At 40.7% G+C, this 22,359-nt stretch overlaps 1 protein-coding gene across 1 annotated transcript in view; it reads right to left on the bottom strand.

The window, feature by feature from the left end:
- Positions 1-20,851, bottom strand: part of COL11A1 (collagen type XI alpha 1 chain) — a 228,243-nt gene extending 207,392 nt beyond the window's left edge. Inside the window, exon 1 of the mRNA XM_050963625.1 lies at positions 20,634-20,851. Within this exon, the coding sequence (XP_050819582.1) occupies positions 20,634-20,748 (115 nt within the window). The 5' untranslated portion in view covers positions 20,749-20,851. The remainder of the gene's footprint in view (positions 1-20,633) is intronic.
- Positions 20,852-22,359: the final 1,508 nt, after the last annotated feature.

Raw genomic sequence — 22,359 nt, 5'->3', positions numbered from 1 at the left:
CTCATATTATTATTTATTATTATTGTGGTAATGCCTAGGAGCCCCAGTCATGGGGCCCCATTGTGCTAGGCACTGTACAAACACAGAGAAAAAGAGGATCCCTGGCCTTGGCCCTGCCCCAGACGTCTGACATTCTAAATAATCTAAAACAATCCAATCAAGATTTGCTGGTGGCCTGTGGCTGCTGGCTGATATGAAGTAATTTTAAATTCTCACTCCAGGTCCTGGTAAACAAATGTCCACATAACAAAAACACTCAGAATTTGCACTCTTTGGCATCCTTGGTTACAGTTGCAGGGATGCCAAGGATTGAATGGCATGGAGACAGAACTACTTTCCCCTCAAAAGAGGCCCCTACAGAACAAATGTGCAAGTTGGGTGAGGCACCTTACATCATATCGCTCATGCTATACTGCTTCAAGGGAGAAATAGGGATGTAAAGTTGGCACTCTTCATTTTACATATAATATAGAGAAAAAGATAATGTCACTGATTGTTTTCCCTTTGGGCCCAAGTCTGCAGTCTCTAAGCAGGCAAAATTCTAACCACTTTCTGTAAAGGCAAGCTTTTTGAAACTAAATTAAATTACTTCCATTGTTAAAGCTGAGCAAATTCTCAACACAAATGTATTTGGTGACTATACTTCCTGTTCATGAACTGTGAACAAGCAGTAGTAATGCATGTATTCTCTATTGACTATTCATTTCATGAGTCCCAAATATCAAGTGTGGGCTTGAAAGTCAATGCTTGTGAATACTCATTTATTTGAATGAATGTCCACCAACAGCAAATAGAAAGGTTGAAAATACAGTAAAACTGAAATTCTAGTTAGAATCACTGAAATGTTTGTGAATATTTTTCCTCAGTTTGCTCAGCCATAGCCAATATTGTCTTCAGTTCTGATTTTGCTTCAGCTCAGCATTTCATAAATCATTCTATCACTAACACATGTGAGTGCATTTAAAACTAAAATACTTCATTCTATTCAGCCAATTGCACTGCTAGCATGAAGATAGATAATCAAAAGCAGTCAAGTGTGTGGTTAAATCTAACTCTGTAGAACTCCAACTCTGGACTTTCTAAAGTAAAAACATTCTAAGATTTCCATAATGAGATGACAAAGTATACGGCTCCTTCCATCTAGTGGTACATTTTCAGAAAAAAAAATACCAGTGAGCTCTTGCTACACTTACTTTAAATAATTCAACCCTGGATATTTTCCTCCTCCACCAAGATTACATTATTATCAAAAATAAATACAATATTGAATGTTTATCACAAGTTAATACATCCTGAAAGAATCCCTAAATGTACACCTGCTACAAATAAAAGATATTCTACATTTTCCTAAAATTTAATTTAAACATTCTGAAAAGCTAAGTTTCAACATTAAATAATCAAAATCATTGCACAAAATCTAAAAATACCATCTTTACGTTTGTAAAACTTGGTTTGTGCCTTACAAAATCATTCTTATTAATTTCAATGAATATGATATATATTCACTGAACTGTCCCATTACTCATGTGGGAGACATGCCAATGCACTTCTACGACCACAAAAGGGTTGGGCAAACTGTTTCTCCAATAACTAATTGGTGTTTTTTATAATGTACATAATGAATAGAGCTGGTAAAAATACTGCAGAATCAGTAAATATGAATATCATTCAAATTCTAAATGGCTGCTTAGTTCAATTAGTTTTGTGCCCCTTTTGCTGTTTGCAGACATTTCTACAGACTTCTTCCTCATTATTGTTTGAGTAATGGCTGTTTCTTGAATATCTGAATTGGAATGTCAGCAAGACACAAAAAAAGAGCAATCATCGTTTGTTGCTCTGCTGCTTAAAAAATGTCAGTCAGGGATCAGAGCAATATCAGGTGATATAGGTGATCACTCACACACCACAAACAGCAGATAGTCAAACTGAATACTTTCTAAACAGCCCAGAAGATGAAATTTATTTCCACAAACTGTTAGTCAAATCATTTGGATAGCAAACATAGCAAGCTTGTTCACAACAATTTGCAAATAGAAACTTACTCAAAACAAATAATTTGGCCATCTGCAATAATGATATAGCTGTTTTGCTAAATAACAGTTGACCATGAGTAACAAATTAAACTTATCTGTTTTATGACATATTTTGGGGTGACCACCACTTTGCCTGGCATAACAGAAAATACAAAAGCACTTGATTATTAAACTTTAAAAGAAATGATGATCCAAACTGAGAAAAGGAAGTTCCCTGGTAAACCTACAAGAAATGTATAAAACTTATTCATCTGGGCCTACGTAACTGCAGGAGAAAACCTCTTTATAACAAATGTTGGGACCCTGTGCACTATGGAAATTGCTGAGGGGTGTAGGGGTACCTTCCTTAAACTAGTCACAGTTTGTGATGTACAAAATAGTTGCCGCCTTAGACAAAACTTCAACGTACTGCCCCCTTTTCACTCTCTAGAACAGTGGTATTCAACCTGCAGGGAAATATCCCTTGCCCAGAGGGAGGATGGACATCAGATTTTCTGGATGAGGGATAGGGTGGTGTGGTAAGTGTTCTGATAGTTCAGAAGTCATGGTAGACATGTGTGGGCCCAGAGCTATGCTGCAGAACCACTCACTCAGGTTTGGCTCTGACAATTCTGTCATGATGGAGGAGTGGCCAAATTTGAGTGAATGAAGTTTTAACCTGGCACACAGGGTCACAGTGTTACAGGCCTGCTCAGGTTTGGCCCAACCACCCCACCATCATGATAGGATGATGGCTGGGCCAAATCCAAGTGAGTAGCATTACTATAAAAGCAGCAAAGACTCTGTGGCACCTTATAGACTAACAGACGTTTTGGAGCATGAGCTTTCGTGGGTGAATATTCACCCACAAAAGCTCATGCTCCAAAACGTCTGTTAGTCTATAAGGTGCCACAGGAGTCTTTGCTGCTTTTACAGATCCAGACTAACACAGCTACCCCTCTGATACTTAGCATTACTATGTGGCTCACGAAGGTGCAGTGACACTCCGCTTATTGATTTGGGTTTTTCCCCGGTTGTTGAGAGCCTCCCTGAAGTGGGGGTCTATGCAAGTGCCCCAAGTGCACATTGGTTAATCTGGACCTGGTTGATAGCATTCAACACTTGCCCATATGAGGAAGCCTGAGATACTAAGGACCCACCAAGTTTGTATGTTGTTCAGTTTTGATTGATCTTAATTTTGCAGGACATTCTATTGCTTCAGTAGATATCAGTCTGTGATAGACCCTCTCACAAAAGCTTCCTTAAAGGGACTCAGTCTGACTCTGGGTGGTACTTTTCTGGTACAATTTCTCCAGCTGGCATTGAAATGAGACAAAGTTTTCACTAGCAATGGAGTGTATTTGAAATTCACCCCAGTCTGTTTACTTCTTCTAGGAGAAAAAAGCTAAAGAAAAATGCAAATAAATACTATGTCATATCACACTATTGTATCCAGGTAGTACATGGCTTCTTATTTGGTGTCTGGGGATGGGAATGTAAGAAAATACCAAACCATTAAAAGTGCATGCACAAATCACTGTTCAGATGCACAAAATGGGCACATGGGCCTCTCTGAAAAAACTGTAATTGAGCATGCAAAACTTAAATACCACCTCTGAAAATTTAATTCTATGGTTGCTGTGGTAAACTGGCAAAATAAGTACACACCGGTACAAGTCCCTGACCTTGCAAATGGAGCTGCTCATACAGTGCTTTACAGCCACAAGACGTCCCAATGGCTTCAATTGCACCCTACGTGGACTAAGCAATCGCATGCAGAAAGATCTGAACCCAAGGATGTCCTATTAGAACACAGCTTTAGATCTTAAGAGGCAAATCTTGCCCCCCTGAGGTCAAGATCACAATGGAAAAACAACTTTCCATTGTGCTGGTTACCAGACAATGGAGAACCTAGCCAAAGAGATTCTGTTTCCCACTAAATATCATAATGCAGAGTTCTGCAGCACCTCTGTACCATTCAAGGGGGTACGATTTGGCACAAGGGGACTTATTCTCTCCAGATGTGTAACTTCCATGGATGTTAATGGATGTTATGCAGGAATAATGAGAGAAGAGTTTCATATTGTTGGATTTGCTGAGAGGACATGGAAGACTGTATTGTTTAAATTCCTTACCAGTGTATTGATTGTTAAAAACTATCATTTTACTTCCCTTAAAAACAATCTCAGCATGTGAGCAAAGGTCATGTGTTTCCATCTACCGTCCATCCATCAGCTTTTTTCAGTTTGTTTGCAAGTTTTGACTAGTTAGCTGGAGACTAGTTGTCCGATATCCTAGGCTAAAGCACAAGATAACCTTAATGACATAGTGTCTTTAGAGCAAAAACACCTCTGTATTTGACAGATTTAAATTTACAGGGGCTATTCTGCTCTTAGTTACCAGAGTAAGTCTGAAGTAACTCCATTCATTTAGTGAAGGTATTTAGATTTACAGTGGTGTAACTGAGAGCAGGATTTGGTCCACAGTATTCCATACTGAATGTAGCATTTAGGGCATACTTTTGTTACCTTCTACTGCTTTTTAGGCTTGTTGCACACTGAACTAAATGAAAGCCATGGAGTAAAATGTACTAGAATGGTACAAATATAAAAATATTAACAACTTTGAGGAGCAACTGAATGTGCAGAACTATGTTCTGAGTAGGAATAAAAGATCAACTTCTCTGTTGCGGTAACTCCATTGAATATTTTTTTTGGGGGGAGGTTACACAAACGTAAACCAATAACAACTAGAAGTTGAGTTACACCAGTTAAAAACTGGTGTGATATCAGAATCAGGCCCAGAGACTTTAAATATTGAGGAAGATTTTACCATTTTTATTCAAGATGGCTGCTGAACTGGCATCTGGATTATTGCTGGAGATGCTCTTGATTAAGAGTGACTGCCTTGCACCTTTAAGCAGGGAGCTGTTTGACTGGATGACTGGAAAAAGGGAACGATGCTTTATGGGTTGAAGGGGGGTGGGGAGAAAAATGAAAACTGCTGCACAAGGGATAGCGTGGTCGCTGACTCATCCCCTAGGAATGGAGGGGTTTAAAAGGTGCAGCCCTGGGCCTGAAACTTCCTTTTTACATGGAGCAACCTCGGGTGGTCAGTCACCATTAATGTGCTGTCATGCCATTCCAGATGTGGGCAGACCAGCCACGGACGAGGTGGTGTGGATCAGTGGGCACAGGATTGTTGTGCTTATGTGAATAGGTGGACATCCTAGTGGCCTTAAGAGTTGGCAACCAGGGTCCAGGATGGGGCAATACTGTGTTGACATGGAAGGAGAAGCATGTTATTGGGCCAGCTCATGCCACTGCTGTGTGCTAAGGGGCCCGTCAGCAGTCACTGGCATGATGTGACACACATTAGAGAACACTATTTGGGAATGTGTAAAGGAGTTCAATTACTGCTCAGAACAAGAAGGGACTTCATGCAGATCCGTGTTGTCAGACATGCATTCACGCATGGTCTGGCTGAGAGATGTGGAGCGCCATCTGGGTGGACAAGGCTTGACAGATTCTAACAGGGAGTGGCCAAATCTCTTGAGGTCTTAAGAGGCTCAGCAGTTTGGTCACTCTGAGGCACCAAATTATTCAAGGAGTATGGGGTTCCCCCGTAAAGCCTGGAAGCCAATTTGTTTGGGCCAGTTTAGAAGGAGGGGCAGTAAAAGATGTCTGGGAACCCAACTGGGTTGGGGTGGGAGTGGGAGGCATCCAATCTAATTGCTGGTGCCTCCTTGTGGCAGATGTCCAGTGCAGGTACTCCATAGGGAAGGTATACAGTGACTAGATAAATAGTTTGGAAAAGGACTTAAAAAGAGGTGTTTGTTAAAGGAATAAATGGAGGGTGATTGGGGACTCCAATGATTGGTACAGCAGGGAGTCAACCCCCCACATTGTTATAGCCCACTTTATCCCTCCTATGGGGGTGGGAGGATGGTAAGCCCAGCAATGGATTTGCTGGAGTGACCTGGATGGAAAAGAGGGGGAGCTGGCGGAAGCCCCATGGGTATGGTAAGGTCAAGGCAATAAATTTGCTGGAGGGACTTGGATGAAAAAAAGAGAGGGGGCTGGTAAAAGCCCCCAGGTAATTATGGAAAACATGGGGTTACCTGCACTGTAAACTTTTATCTGCTGGGTAGTCCCAGACATCTAATAATAAAAAGATTGATTAAACCCATGTCAAATGTCTCCTGTCTTTCTTTTGGTATAGCCAGATAATCACACAACCCTCTGAATTTAAAGCAGAGTGATCCTGTTAAAGGGTTATTAACACTGCAGCACATTTATGGCAAAGAGAAATTTAAAGGATGTAATAAAACATATATGGAACAGAACTTTTTATTTTATATTAAATACAATTGTCCCTTAAAGTGCCCTTTAGTGGATGTTAATTCACAGCCAGTGACTTGGCCATTTTATCATACTGTCACTTTTTCAGCCTTCACAGAAATAGTTTTCTATGATAAATTTTCAATTCCTGGAAAAATTACATTATGTTTCTATTTATATTTTGGGCCAGAGTCACCAGTACTATCTGACTTTTCTGCACCACTCTGGTGAGACAAATGAGACATAAACTCAAATTAACCGGTCACTTAAACTTGTTTTCCAGCAATTTTACATTGCCAGAGCAGCATAAAGTATGTGGAGTGTACAGGGGAATCTAGTCCTTTTTGGGTGAAAGAGATAGGAAGGGATGGTTCCATTTTTGGTCACCACTTCCAGCACTAGATTTCCCACAGATACAATGATTTTTAAAAAAATGCACCATGCCCTACTACTTCTTACGGAGTAATAACCAGTATAATTTCATTGAAAAAATAAAGGGCATTATACTTTGAAAAGTGACTTTGTAAAAATGATAATAGGATTCCATCTTTGGAGCAGACTCTGATCCCCTTACTCACAGCGAATAATATCTTGCCCTCCATTAACTTCTAAACAACATGTGTGTGGGGTTAAGAATCTGGACTGTATTATTATAATTACTCCTTTGGAGCAAGATTCTGATATCACTACACACGTTGCATAGTATCTTACTCTGCAGGCAGTACCATTGATTTCAGTGGGACTATTCTAGGAGTTATGTACTACTCATCATTGGTAATGGCAGCAGACCATGGGTTTTCATATTTAGTATTCTATAGTGCTATAAATATACACAGCACCTTCACAGAAATATGAGAGAAACCTATTTTCCCCCACCTCCTTCTGCCCCAATATGTGGTCTACAGTCTGTGTTAACTTGTCTGGCTTTCCCTTCCTCATTGAGGAAACTCCATGTGTAGGAGGTTCCAGAGCAGGGACAGGACAGGAATCATGCTGTCAAAGGGGTGTCAGAGTGCTGAGGGAGCCATGCAGCAATAAAGAAGCTCAGTTCCTCCATTCAGATGGCTTGTGCCTCTAGCTGATCCTTCAAGGGATCTGGAGCTTCACATTCACAGACTGGAAAAGCAGAAGGAAATCCACACACCCACACCTTGTCTGACAGGAGAATCTGAGGCAACTAACTACTTGGTTAGTTTAAACCAATGGAACTCCATGCCCTTTGTGGGAGTGCTCCCTGTAGGTGAACGTAGAGCACTAAGTTAGACAAAAAACAACCAAAAAGGGGAGTGGTTGTAACAAAGTCAAGAGAATTTACATTGTTGAAGTTTGGTGTGCTTTATGGAATTTCTGGATTTTTTTTCAAGTTAAAGGCAAGAGGAGATGGCTCTTACCTTTGAGTGGTGCTACATTAAATGTTCTCGGTGTACAAGAATGTTGTCTCTAACTGTGATTTCTGCAAACTCAATATGGGATCAGAAAGACAGACTGTCAAGTTCATGCTTCAGCAGCCATCGTTAAGATTCTAAAATTATAAGAAAACCCACTTAACCTTCCTATGGTTGTGTATTTTCTGAAGGAGTAAAGAGTAACACAACTGTATTTTATTCTCTAATATATGCAGATATTACTTTGGATTTACAAAGGGAGCAGAAATTTTGAGTTAAGAAGGTGATAGTATCTGACTATAACAATGCTTTAAGACTAATTTTATTTTAGTAACTTAGCGGTCAAGAAAGTTTCTAGATTTACAATGGTGGAGACTGGAATCTTCTTTCTAGTTGTAAGGGGACTGTTGCCCCCTTATTAACATTCAGTGGGGGGTTTGGTTGCTAACTCCCAGCACTAAAATGGGAGGGGTCAATGGGAAATCAGGAGCCTGAGACTGACAGTCTCCAGGAACAATGGGGAGAGGCCAGTGCTCCAGGTAAGCCTGATTGACAGGGCAGGCAGGCTAATCAAGGAGTCAGGAGGCCGGGGGGATCCCATCCTCGGTGTGTGAGCTGGAATTGTCTGAGTCAGATGGAGTGAGGCCGAGCTAAGGAGAGAGCAGGGGGCCAAGCTAAGCTGATGGGAGCAGAGCTGCAGTCCAAAAAGCCAGAGCACAGCCCAGAGAGAGCAGACCTGCCCTGGGAGCAGAGCTGCAGCAAGCAGAGCCAGAGGGGCCAGATAAGCAGCCCAGGAAGCAGGTGAGAGCTGAGAGCAGAGTCACAGAAGCAGCCTGCAGAGCAGACCTGCCCTGGAGCAGAGCTGTAACAACTGGAGCCAGAGAGGTCAGAGAAGCAGCCCGGGAGCTGAAGGCAGAGCAGCAGCAGCAGCCGTGCTGAGGCAGTGTGGAGCCAGGACTGGAGCAGTCCAGAGCCGGGTATGGTGAGCCGCTGCGGAGAGCGAGGGGGACCCTGGGCAGTGGGCCCAGCACAGGGAGACACCTCAGCCAAGAGGCCCTGCAGGCCAGACTTGGGGGTGACACTGGGAAGAAGGGTTTTGCCACCTAGAGCCTGAGAGTGTGTGACCACCGCCAGAGCAAGTGTCCAACCCGCAGCATCCCTGCAGCACAGCCAGGGCCTGAGAAGGAGGCCTGGGACCTACAAGGAACAGACTGTGAACTGCTCTGACATCCCAGAGACACTGTTTGTGATGTTCCCTGCCACAGAGCGGGGTGATGTGTTTTCCTTTAACCTTTCCCATCTTTCCTTATTCTTTTTTTTAAATTAATTGTTAATTAAATAACTTGTATTTGCTTTAAATTGTATGATGTGATCAGTGGGTCAGGGAGGTATGCAGTGCAAAGATAGTACCCCGGAGTGGGGACACCCTAGCCCCTGTCCTAGGTGGCCATAGCAGGGTTGGGGGTTGAGCCCCCCAGGAATCCTGGGCCCAGCCTTGTTGGGGTTATGAGGACTCTGCCAGACAGCAGAGTGGAAGGGGAGTCCTCAAGGACAGGGAGGCTTCTGGGTAAAGGAAGTGGGAGCGAGGACTCAGATCCTTTCGCCAGCCCACTTCACCGGGGTAGTGCAGAAGCCAGGAAAGTTCCCCACAATAGCGGGACCATTCCTCCGCTTACATAGTCATGAACAACTGTAGCAGAGGCAATAGCAGTGCAAGTTTCCAGGGATGAAAGCGGTTTTTGGTCTCTGTGCCTATTCAGTATTTGGTTCCTCTGTTGCAGTGGCAAAAATGGTACAACTAGTGCTAGTTAAGGTGGTGGTTTTGTGATATGAGCCTTCCAAAAAATTCACCGAACCTATCAAATATACGCCATCCATCCTTGCCTACTAACCTGGGCTGTATTCAAAGTGGTAAGCTAGAGGTAAAAAGTTCCATGTCCAACAATCAGTAGCTTTTCCCATTAAACAATTACACATTTTTGAATAATAGCTTCTGTGCTTTACATGAAAATTGGGAAACTATTTTTAATCAGTTTAAAACAATAATATTTGGGCCAAGGGTCTTTTGACTTTCAACTTAAAATAGATTTTTATTACAAAACATAAGAAAAACCCTGACAATCACATTCTTGGGTTCCACTGTATTACTGAGAGATAAAATCATGTCACCATAGCAACTGAATAAGATTTGTTTGACTCAAGCATAACTAAAGTAATGTGTCATCCTTAGTGGACCATGAACATATACATAACAATGGGATTGATCCTCAGTTGGCTAATGGAGCTGCACTGTTTTATACCAGCTGAGGTTCCGACCCAATCATTCTGAGCAGTTAATACCTATATATCACATCCTTTACAACTAGGTAAATAAACCATGTATCACCTCAACCCATTTTTTAACGTTCATATCAGCTACCTACACAATATTTTGGACAGTAATTTTGTCCGCTTTTGCTGCAAAACAAGAGATTGATCCAAGGTCACAGCTTTGCTACTCCTGTCTAGAGAAAGACAATATAGAATACCTGGGCACTTCACTGTTGGGAATTATTATTTGAGGGAGAGTAAATCTTCAATGTACTGTGGTCTGATCCCTGCTCAAAAATACCTTTCTTGACTTTAACAGGCTTGTCAGTTACCAACCAGTACCTAACCTCACCCCACCTTCCTGGGGATGGTTATTGAGAAGTTGGTTATAAACCAACTCCATCATCAGTGGATAGTCTTCAATAATCTAGATCTTAGTCAATTATTCTTCAGACCTGTATTTGGACAGATAGTCTTCATGGTCAACAATGACTCAGGGCAATGGACTGAAGTCAAATATCCACACTAATCCTACTAAATCCATCAGTAGCCCTCAATGCACTTGATTGAGGAAGTGTTGCTCTCTTGACTGAGGATCCTGTGGCAGGGACAAAATTCCTTTTCAGTGGCTTTGATCATTCCTTTAAGAGACATCCCAGAACCCTCTGATGTTCTTGCCACTTGTGAAGTCCCACAATATTGATGTTTTTTCCCCGCTCACACATGGATCTTGCCACAGACAAAGACCTCTTAAAAGCTTCAGCTTGTGAAGAATTTGGTTATCCACATTTTAGGTAGGGCAAACCAATTTCTGCACATTGTAATCTGGCCCTTCGCTGCATTTTCAGATTCAATTAAAGGTGCCAGTGACTGAGCACTATAATGCTCTAGGATAGAGTTATGCTGAAGATTACCTCTTTCCTTATCCCATATCACCTCAGCTGCATATAGAAGGAAGGCATGCCTGACAATAAGACAATTGTAGCGGCAGGCCTCTAGATCGGGAATTCATTCCCATCCGAAATCTCACTGGGCCTGAACCTGACTATACTTAGATTAAAAAAATTTCTCTTTGATCAAGTCCCTAATAAAATATAGGTGTTGAAATCCTCTTAGCAATTAGTTTTTGGGCTGGTAAATCCTTAGCTCTGTTCTCTTCAGTTCTGTGAGAGAATCAGACAATATACTCCACATTTGGGGAATAGTGCTAGATCCTCATCACCTAAATTATGTATAAGGCTTCCACCTTTTAAATGGATGTAGTAATAACTGACAATGAACAATTTTACCAGGATTCAATTACTTTACATATATACAAACCAAAAAAAAAGGAAAAGAAAAGAAAAAAGAGAGACAGGAAGCTGTACACTGAGTTGTCCAACAAACTGCAAAAATATATTGAACTTTTTTCTCTTTCATACAGAATGAACTATATTGGACAGACATTGATTTTCCTCTTGATTTTGCAGTTTTTCATCAATAATGGCCTCACAGTCAATGTTTAAGTACCAATTCATTAGAAATGTGCCATCCTCAGTAGAGTGTAAGAGTTGGAGCCACTAAACACAGTAGGCCAGATTTATTCCTGGAGTACAGAAGAGATTAATTTGGCCCAATTAATATTAGCTTCTGAAAAAAAATTTTATACTTCATATTGTTCCTTAGTAAACACGTTACATTATGTCAGTAAGTCGTATCATTGGAATTATCTCAAAACTTCATTACAAACTGGAACTCAGAGTGTGGACTTACTAATCTTTCTTCATTCCTAAATTTAGTTTTTTAAAAGTTTACTCTTGTTTTATTTGATTTTTAACCCTATTAAAAGTCTAGCTACCATTCAGCAGTGAGATTTTAACAGTCTAAAAATATCCATACCCAATAAATGTTGATGAAAAGTCTTCAGATATTTCTTATTTATGGCCAAGACTTTCAGAAATAGGTGCCTATAGTTAGACACTTAGGTACATATTTAGGTTTCTAAATATGAGGTGCTGCATGCTCAGTACTTTTGAAAATCACACTATTACTTTAAGATATAAGAGCCTAAATTTAAGGTCCTATTTTTCTAAAATCTTGGCCTCTGTTTTTAACACTCGTCCAAGGTTCTAGGTGCTTATTACAATCTAACGGCAGTATCCTATTATCTATGAAGTAAGTTAATGGCCCTAGGCCAGCTCCTATTGGGCACATATCCAAATAATAAACACTACTATTACAATAGGTTCTATCTGGCACCAGTTTTGATCATCTCCTCAGAAAGAGAAAAGATTGAATGGGCCTGGAGTCTAAACTGTCCTTTCTCCCATAGTGATTAATGAGACACATTGGTAGGGGAGAACAGGGTAACTTGAATTGTTGCTGCCTGTGCTCTGTGTCTGTACAGAGCAGTCATACCAGAATAAATGAGAAATGTGAGGGGGCAGAAGAAACCTTAAATACTGATTGTGTGAAAGCTTTTATATAAGTTTATTTTAGCTACCACTTTTCAAGCTCTGTTTTAAGCAGTTCTCTTACTGTGAAACCTGATATTTTCTTTTTCTTTCTTTTTTGTGCATTACTTCTCACAGATTATCAGCCTGTTCCCTAATTCTATAAACATTTAGCAAACAGTGCAGTTTAATAGCTGGAACTGAACCCTCAATAACAGGACAGACCATAAGTAGCCAATAACTAGTTAATCAATGGGGGAGTATTTACTAACAGCTCTGGATTTTGATATGGTTAGCTAAAGGTAGAGCATTTTCAACAGAAAGGCCTTGACATTTGGATTCACTTCCCTCTCTGGCTGAACAGACTCTGAGTCTGTTGGCATTTAGGGTACAGTTCAAAATACAAGTACTATTATAGGCATTTGCCATATAGGGGTGGTTGCTGGTTTTGTAATGCAGTGACCCTATTCATTTCTTTTATGTTTATATCGGAATAGTTTTTAATGTTGTACATGCACCCAAGGACAATTGTTATGGGCAAACCAAACATAAACAGTAATTATTATTAATTCTTAGCATGTTTCATCTGCAGTACCAATCATAAACACTAATAATAATAATTATTATTAGTAGTAGTATGTTTCATCTGCCCATCCCAAAGTGCTTTACAAAAGTGGATATTTAGGATTTCCCCTATTTCGCAGACTCAGAAAATGAGCCAAAGAGAGGTTAATTTTCAAGATTTAGAAATGAAGTCTAAATTATCAACAACTCTGAAAATCAGTTTATCCTTATCTAGATGCCTAAATATGAATTTAAGAGATTAACTTTAGGAACCCAGGTTTGAGATTTTGACCCATGACTTCTACTTATAGGTGAGAAATGTACTTCTTCTAATCACTACAGTTTTATTGTACTTTACCTTAAAGAGCATTCAGATAAAAATGCAAAGGGCTGATGGCATTTCCAGGAGGGCTAGGACATTGCTGTAGCTCACTTCAATATTTGGTTGTATATGAAGAACAGATTATCCAGATGCATACAGGAATGCTTTAAATATTTACTTCGCTAACAGGTGGGCTCTCAAAAGTACTCAGAATGGCCTAACTCTGTTTCACAGAAGTCTGACACTGAGAATTCTACCACTGACTTCGTCAGGAGCAGTTAGACCAATGCAGAGCTCCCTTAATTCTCAATACTCGTAAATTATAATTCAAAGAAAATTAAAGTACACTGTGAAGCTATTTATTTTAGATGACGATCAACAACTAATTGTGTCTCTTTTCAGAGCCCAAAACTGTAAAATACGTGTAGTAAAAATCCTACTCAGGTCTCACATTGAGGTCAATGTAAGAATTGCCTGTGTATAAACTGTAGGCTCAGACCTTTAATGATGTTAGCTTGAAAGTATCAGTCATTTAGCTGAAATATTTCTGCAAGAATTAAGGAGTTCCCTGTTAGGTCTTCATTACTGACCAAAATGGTCTAGACATGGAGTGTAACCTACATTTTTGAGGTTGAGGTTTCATTAATACTTCACATATTTTTCCTAAACAGTGGCTTCTTCATTATTTACAATAAGACCTTCTTTTAGACTAAGTATATTGGTTATTTCATATGATTAGCAGCATTCATTAAAACAGAGCATGCATTACCTCAATCTAATTCTGAGATTTCTTACACTATTTTTATACTAGTGCAATATGGGGTCAGATGTTCAGCTGGTATAAATCTTTTTAATTCCACTGAAGTCTTATGCCAATATGCAGTAATGAGGATTTGGCTCAATATTGATTCCACTGGAGCTACCCCTGGTTTACATCAGAGTATTGGTTGATTAAATCAAAATTTATTCTCACGCTGTCTAAACATGATGAGGCCTCTTTTACTTGATGAGATAAAAAGTTCTTTAGTAGAACTACTAGCTCATGGAGACAGTATCTTCAGACGTGACATTCTGAGACCATCAAAACACAAATTAAATTTCTGGAATATTATTTCTCCATTACCATAATCTCATTACCATGATGCTGGCTCTGCTGAGCACCATTTTTTAGGTTAGAGGGTAACCTAAAAATGGTGATCAGCACAGCAAGAGACACAGTGTCCCTTCTCTTAGTAAGAAATGTGGCTAATAGTTAAATATAAAAAATGAGAGATTGGGACTTCTAAACCCAAATGTTTGTAGATACACAAAGGAGGTATTTCATCGAAAACTTTCTTAGCTTTCAAAAATATCCTGACTATAGACTACAGTCTTGAAGGTGGCATATTTGTACATTTTCAACTATATATATAGAAAATCTTTAGAAAAAAAGAACAGGCATCTAAGGGTCAGAACTTCAGCTGGTGAAATTTAGAGTAGCTCCATTGAATTCAATGTATCTACACCATTTCAGGAGCTGAGGATCTGCTTTACAAAGTCCCACAGCTTGAGAACTTGATCCTACAACTAATGAAGTCAATGATATAACTACTCATGACTATAAGCCAAGCAAAACAGTCCCTAGTTTTGCATCCCACTGACATCACTGAAATGGGCTTTAGACCCTGAATAATAATCTTGTTCCAAAATTACAATTATTTAGATTGCTAGAATATTTTTAGTATTTGTGTTGGGACAAATCCTGCTCACCTTAGAAGTGGACATGTGATGAGTAAGACTCAGAGTTTAATAATACTCTTCAATTGAGCAAGATGACCAGCATTTGGCCCATATTATACAGTCATTATGAACTTAATTCAGCTGCAATCAACTTCAATGACAGCAAGATCAGGATCTGTGCTTTTTATTGTGTATTTGTTTTTATTATGCATCCTTCATTTTAACCTGGTAGCAAACAATATGCACTCCTAATACCAGTTCTGTCAAACAAAATTCTATTTCACATGCTGAAAGCATTAACACTTTGACATATACAGAAATCCCAGGCCTAAAATTTACAGAGGTTTTTATGTCCCCTTACATGTGATAACGTGCTAAAAGAACTCAAATAATACCAGTTCCTGCTGCTAGTATTTAAATAACAAGATCAACAGTTAATGTATTACATTTATAGTTTGCAAAGGTGGTACACCTCTGCCTCGATATAACATTGTCCTCGGGAGCCAAAAAATCTTACCGCGTTATAGGTGAAACTGCGTCATATCGAACTTGCTTTGATCCACTGGAGTGCGCAGCCCCACCCCCCCGGAGCACTGCTTTATCACGTTATATCCGAATTTGTGTTATATCGGGTCGCATTATATCGAGGTAGATGTGTATTTAAAACTTGGTACTCTAATTATAACTATTGACAAGATGCATGTGTGTTCATCTATTTCAGTAAATGCTAATTTTCCCATCTCTTCCATGTCCATCCAATGGGCAAATCTTTATCACTTGTGAGACTCTACTTTCTTTACACAAGAGATGTCTCCCAAGGTCCATTTAATTTATTTGCACCCATTATCAACGAATAGTCAAGACAACAATAAATTAACAAATGTTAAGAGAATTTCTTATGAAAAGAAGCAAAGAGCTCTAGTGAGAAAAGCAAAGCAACTTCTTAATCTTGGTGGCACATGGAAACCCTACTGTTCCTCACTATACAAAAAAAAGTAATAATAATCTATAAGAGGCATAATTGCTCCAGCACATTTTAGGTGCAACTTAAGTTCAGCAATAATGCCATGGTTCTTCTGTTATGCTTTACCTCTGTTGGAATTAAAGGTCCTATTGCTACAAATACTGCAGATGCCAATTTTACCAGTGGTTTGTTTTTTGGTTTTGTGTTTTTAAACAAAGCCTTTTAATTTATCAGAAAACATCATACAGCCAAGAGCAGGTTTTTGTGTTAAGGAAGCTTTTTCTTTTTAGTGTAGAATATCAATTCAAACAATTGCTTCTAGATTAATATAGATATAACATTTTAAATATGCATCACTTGTGTGTGCTATGTTTGTGTGTTTATATATATTGGACTCGATAATATATGTTTAACATGACAAAAAATAAAGCTAGGAAATATGAAGTGGGTTTTTTGTTTTGTTTTTTGCACTGCAGAACTAGTAAAAAGACACAGCCTGAATTGTTCTTTCAGGAGTCTGTCAGGTCTCCTTGTAAATTAAATAGAAAGCACTAGAGTCTGCAGAATCACTACACATACCAGTCATATTTCTTTGTCAGTTGCCTGTCTAAGACAAAGCCTTTAATTTAGAATTTGTACAATATTTCTAAAAGAAAAAACAGACATATTCATGCAGGGTCAGACAGCACATTCTGGGAAGACAGGACCATTTCACCTGCTGATCCCTGGGACTCAAACAAACTTTTCAGCTTGGACCACCAGCAGTTATTCCTAACAATTCTTCCTATGGTTTGATCAACTTAACTCATTTTTTCAAGCTTGGAAATTGATTATCTCTTTACCCTTTGGAGGGTTATGGTATTTTTAATAAGATGTAACTGGCTTTTACAAATATTTTACTATATTTTAAGTTAAAGGAGACATGAAAATTGTTCAATTTCACAATTGAGCATTAATACACAGCATGCCAGTCAACAGCACACTTGAGCTGAGCTATATCACTAATAAGCTGATCTGACCAGACATTTACAAGTTAATATTTGAAATCAACATTTTTTTATTGGTTAATAATAATTAGACATTAAACAGTTTTCTTTTGAGAAAGCTGAAGAGGTACATTTCCATTGAGACTCAATAAGCATTCAAGACTGAATTACATACTTTTAGGTGGGTATGGATATTAGAAAAAAGTCATCTTTTCCATTGTAATGGGCCCAATTCTCCACTCCGTATGCACCAAGAACTCCTGCTGGTTTCCAAGGAAGTTTGGGGAGCATTCTAATAGGATGACTGAAATAAAGCAGCTACACTATATTCGAGCAAATACTCTGTCGTCTATGGATTTACTTAAACAGACGTTCATATATTTATTTTCTTTATATAACTGACCAATCACATTTTCAGTCAGAATTGTCCTGTACTCTGATGAATAGCAAGGTTTCCATTTACCAGAAATGCTTCAAAAAAAAAGTTGATTTTCTTTCATTTCTTGCTCATGAAATTTAAATCAGCATTATAATAGTGCATTGACTCCAGGACCTTACAAAAATTTATAGTGCTGAAGCCATGCCATTTTGACTAAATGAGTTTATTCATACCAAATGCATTGCCAACACATTTGGTATTTAAAGGTGAGGGGGCTGGGGATGGGGGGAATCAAAGAAAGTCTTTTAAAAGTGTATTTTGTTTACTTGTACCAGGTTATAAAGTAAAAATATTTTCTAACAAGAGTTGCTGAGAAGTTAGTGGGCACTGAAGCGACAAAATATATTTCACTGTTTTCCCCATTCAGTTTCTTCTCATTTCTATGAGTTTCTCTGCCTTAAGGTGGAGAACCTGAGGAGCCTAAACAGGAATTCTCCACCCTCATTTATACTGGGACGGGCACCTATAATTTTTCTTTATGGAAAAAAAAATTAAAGCAATTTGTAAGAAAAAGTCAAGACTCTTAGGAATTTTGTTGAGGTCTTTCTAAATAGAAGATAATGTGTCTTATTAAAAGTAATTACTATAAAGTTTAACACTTTATATGAATACATTGTGTAAATTGCTTTATAAACTGACAGTTTATGAGAAGCCCAATAAAATAAAAATCGCAGGTCTAATCTTAATGTAGTTTACTAAGATATGATTTATACTGCATTCTGATGAAACATTGCAATATATTCACTTTATCATATAATTTACAATGATGTGTCCAAGAGTTTTATTTCTATATTTTCTTTCCTGCTTTCAAGTGTCAGTCACTGAAGAGAGCATTTTTGTCTTAGATTTTAGTGAATGTTATTTTCTTTTATCTTTGAGGTATTTTAAATAACAGTGGAGCACATAAAGGACTATTCAGAAATAACTTAATACTTCATTCGGGAAATTAGTCCAGATCCAACTGTCACTATAATCAATAGAAAGACTCTTACTGACTTCAGTAACAGTTGAGCCCTAACTACATAGCTACCAGCAGTTTGTAAGCAAATGGCATACTCTGTTTCTGAACATTTAAACTACTGTGTTACTTGTCAGGCAGTTTTCAGGAAAACTCACAAACTGCGGAAATCTTAAGATGCTCCCTGTCATTTTGCATTTCTGATATTTCCTTGCTTCATTAGAATGGAGAAAGAACTTTAAAAGTAATTCTTCACTCAGGTTTTATTTTAGTAAATCTATCAATCTCACAAATCTGTGCTCCTGTTATTGTTAAAGCCATTTCAGTAAATACCAAGTAGCTTGCGCTGAATTTTTATCAGTGCTTCTTGGGTTCAGATTTTCATTTAAAATCTAGATTCAACCTCAGAACTCAGTTTCTTTGTCTTCATAAATACTGTTATGAAGTGAAGGCTGCAGTTCTCCAGCTCACATTCAATTGGCATATTAGGTTTAAAAAACAATCTACCCAGTCTTTGTCTTCAGCATCCCTCATTCAATAACTTCAGTTTCAATATAGTAATGAGTACCCAACCCCCTGCAGCTAGATGGAGGTGGGGGAACTTATCCTTGGTGTAACTCCACTGGGATCATTGGAATTGCAGCAAGGATAGATTTGGCGCCCTCCTCCCTAACTGTAAATGAAACCAGCAGGGGGCAGAATTACTGATTGATCTGCCACAATTCAAGTGGCGACCAGGTACAAAATGCTGAATGGAAACTTTAATTTTTCACCTTTCTGTGCTCCCCATCATAACTACTGTTGACTCAAAGCGTGGAAAACGACACCACTGTTCTCTTCGAAAACGGGCAAATCTCGTCACAAATAATGATATAAACATAACCGGGACTCTGTTCTGGGAGCATCAGCCCCCTAAGGCTGGGAGGTCCCCTAAGAGCAAGATTGCCACAAGAAGACCCTAATCCCTACTGCAGATTGCAGTGGGAAGAAGCGGCATTTCCACTCAGCTAGGAGTTCAAAATCACTGGAGAATGCACAGCCAGGTTATATGTGTAGTTCCACATATATGCAAGCAGATCTTTTAAGGTCATAAGATCGGACTGTTCCGCTGGTTTCCAGCTGAGGTCCCCAAACAGGACGCTTCTGGGGCGGTTGTTGCTTCTCCTAACACTACCACGCATCTGTGCAGGAGCGCAGCTCTTGAAGTTGAGCACAGGGTGTTATGCACTGCGCGCCCCTCCCCTGCCCACCCACCCCCAGACGTGTGAGCTCAGGGCCCTCCCTACCTTCTGAGCTCCCCCTCCCGAGGGGGAGGATTGCGGCTTCTCGCTAGTCTGCAAGCTCCCAGGAATTGCACCCTGCTAACCATGTCCACAGACACCTAACGGACCACTCATTCTTCCCCAAGGATGGGGGAAGAAATGGGCGGGTGGGAAACCGCGTCTCGGTGCAAGGCTGAGGTGCTGAGCCCGGCTCCTGTCACTGACCTCCCTGCTGTGCCACAGAAGCGTCCTTAGCTCCCAAATCGATCGCCCGGTCAGTGACGGCTCTCCAACTGGGAGCTGCACACCCCACCTGGCAGGGCGCGCAGGGAGAGAGCTGTCGGGCTAGCAAAGGGCCCATTTTAAATAGATATTGTCTTCTCTGAGTTCTGGAAAACTTTTGCCAGTTAAAAATCTTTGCAAAGAAAAATAGAGAAAGAAGAACTAAGAAGTATTTGAAATCTTGAGATTTCCCCCTCCCCCATCTCCTCGGAGGAGAGTGCAGAGACTTTTGTTACACTTTAGCCAAGACTTTGGGTGAACTTTACCAGGTTAATGACTTGGTACGTTCAATCGAGCTGAAAATCGCAGAAACATCTGTTGGTTTTAAAAATGGATTTCGTGGTGGAGGAAACAGAGCTGTGTTCAACCCCGCCTTGCTTCGCCCCCTCCTCCCTTTCCGCAGTTACAAGAAAGAGGTCGATGTGGGGGTCTTTAAACCATCAGCACCTTAGAAAAGCGCCTCTGTTTGTGCAAGAGGCTCCCAGCAGCGCTTAATACCCCGAGCTAACCCCTCACCCCATTATTTTCGCCTCCCCAGGACGGGGATCTAATTTGACAGGTCTTCCTCTAGAACCGGGTGGCAGCATTGTCCTGCATTTCCCTCCCAAGCTAGGGAGGAGGGCTGGCTGGTAGCGCCCAGCTCCCGTCTCTTTCTTACCTCCTCTGACCTCTGCAGCCTGGAGAAGGAAAGTAAAAGTGATGAGTGTGGTTACAGCGGAGTCCCGGAGCCACCTTTTCGTTTTCCACCTCGTGGACCATCTCTGCATCTCCATGCCGGGCGCCCACAAGTGTGAACCGGACTCCGGGCGCCTTCAATTTACACCCGCTCCGTCCCTTCCGCGGTATTCCCAGAGATGCTGCCTCTTATAGAGCCATCCGTGAACCACCAAAGGGGATTTCTTTTTGTCCCTCTCTTTGCTCCGTGCAGGCCCCTTCCGCTCCTTCCTCCCCCGGTGCCCTGCCTTCAGACTGCAGGGAGATGAGGGGCTTTAATCAAAATGCCAGGAGCACGGCATCCCCCTACAGGCTCCATCCCGTCAGAGGGCTGGGCGAGAGGCGCTCGGCAGCCACCCCCGGGAGCCCAAACTGACAAGCCAGCGGCAGGTCAGAAGCCAATCGCACGCCTCCTCCGGCAGCCCACAGACCGCCCTCCCTCGGCCCCGCAGGCTGGACCAGCCCCCCGCGCCGCCCAGCCAGGGCAGATCAATACTTGGGGAATGAAAGGAATTGCAGGAGCAGCCCGCGGGGAGCTTCTGTGCTCAGCAGCGCCCCGGCCAGTCCGCTCCGCAGCGGGCTCCAGCCTCAGCCTGCTCGCTCCCCGCCCTAGGAGCCGTGCTGCAGTGGCTCAGCCCGGACCTGCCGGAATCCGCTCCCGGAGCCAAGTGGGGGCAGAGGAGGGGCGGCTGGGACGGGGCAGATAGGCAGGCAGGCGATGAGGCAGAATGGGAGGCAAGAGGGAGCAGGCAGGGGGAGTAGAAGAACGGGGGAGGGGGTCAGAGGATCATGGTGCCCTCCCTGGTTCCCACAGGTCTGCGCTGCTGAAGTTATAACCCAGCCCAGACAGCGATCGATGCCTGTCAGAAAAGGTGCTGCCTGCTACTAGAACTGATGCAGTGACACGGCTCCCAGCGAGCAGGTTTGGGTATTTAAAAGAACTCCGGTGTGGCAAGGGTAAAGGAACCAACAGAAAGCAGAGAAGAGGCCTTGAAACCGGGGGGAGCTGCTGGCCCAACATTTAGAAGTCCATCTACGACAAATTCCCTTTGCACTGTCTGTGTGTATATGGGTATTCCACATTATCCCATATTTACATGTCACTAGAGCATAGCCAGTTTGCTCAAATTAGCCAAATCACTTAAGAATTCTATCTCACTGACTTTAAAGGCATTGGTTAATATAAACTGCCTGTTCTTTATTGATGGCTCTAGTCATATGTACATATGGGATTTGTAAAGTGTGTCTTTATTGGTATATTTATGCTTCAAAACAAGTTAATTTATCTTTTAAAAATGAAAACTGTTTTAACAATCATATGATTTAATAATAGCTTCCAAGAAAATTATGTTTTACTAGGGAGAAAAAGCATGACAAGTTTAAAACAAAAAGGAATAAATTTCAGAACTTAATACTATTTTACCCTTTTATTTACTGTACTGTACATTTATCACAGAAAATGGCAATACTTACCTCCTTTGTAAAGTGCTTTGAGAGCGACTAATGCAAAGCATTATATAACAGTAGGTATTATTGTATTTCACCATTTCATGCATAGATTTCAAAGAGGGTAAAATCAGCTTCATTTGTTTACAGCTAGGGAAACTGAGGCACAGATAGGTGAATTGACTGGCCCAAGGTCACTCAGCAGGCCAGTGTGAGAGCTAGGA

The sequence above is a fragment of the Gopherus flavomarginatus genome, chromosome 7 (genome assembly GCF_025201925.1).
Source record: "Gopherus flavomarginatus isolate rGopFla2 chromosome 7, rGopFla2.mat.asm, whole genome shotgun sequence".
Classification (NCBI taxonomy): Eukaryota; Metazoa; Chordata; order Testudines; family Testudinidae; genus Gopherus; species Gopherus flavomarginatus.
This window is presented reverse-complemented; position numbering and strand designations above follow the sequence as displayed.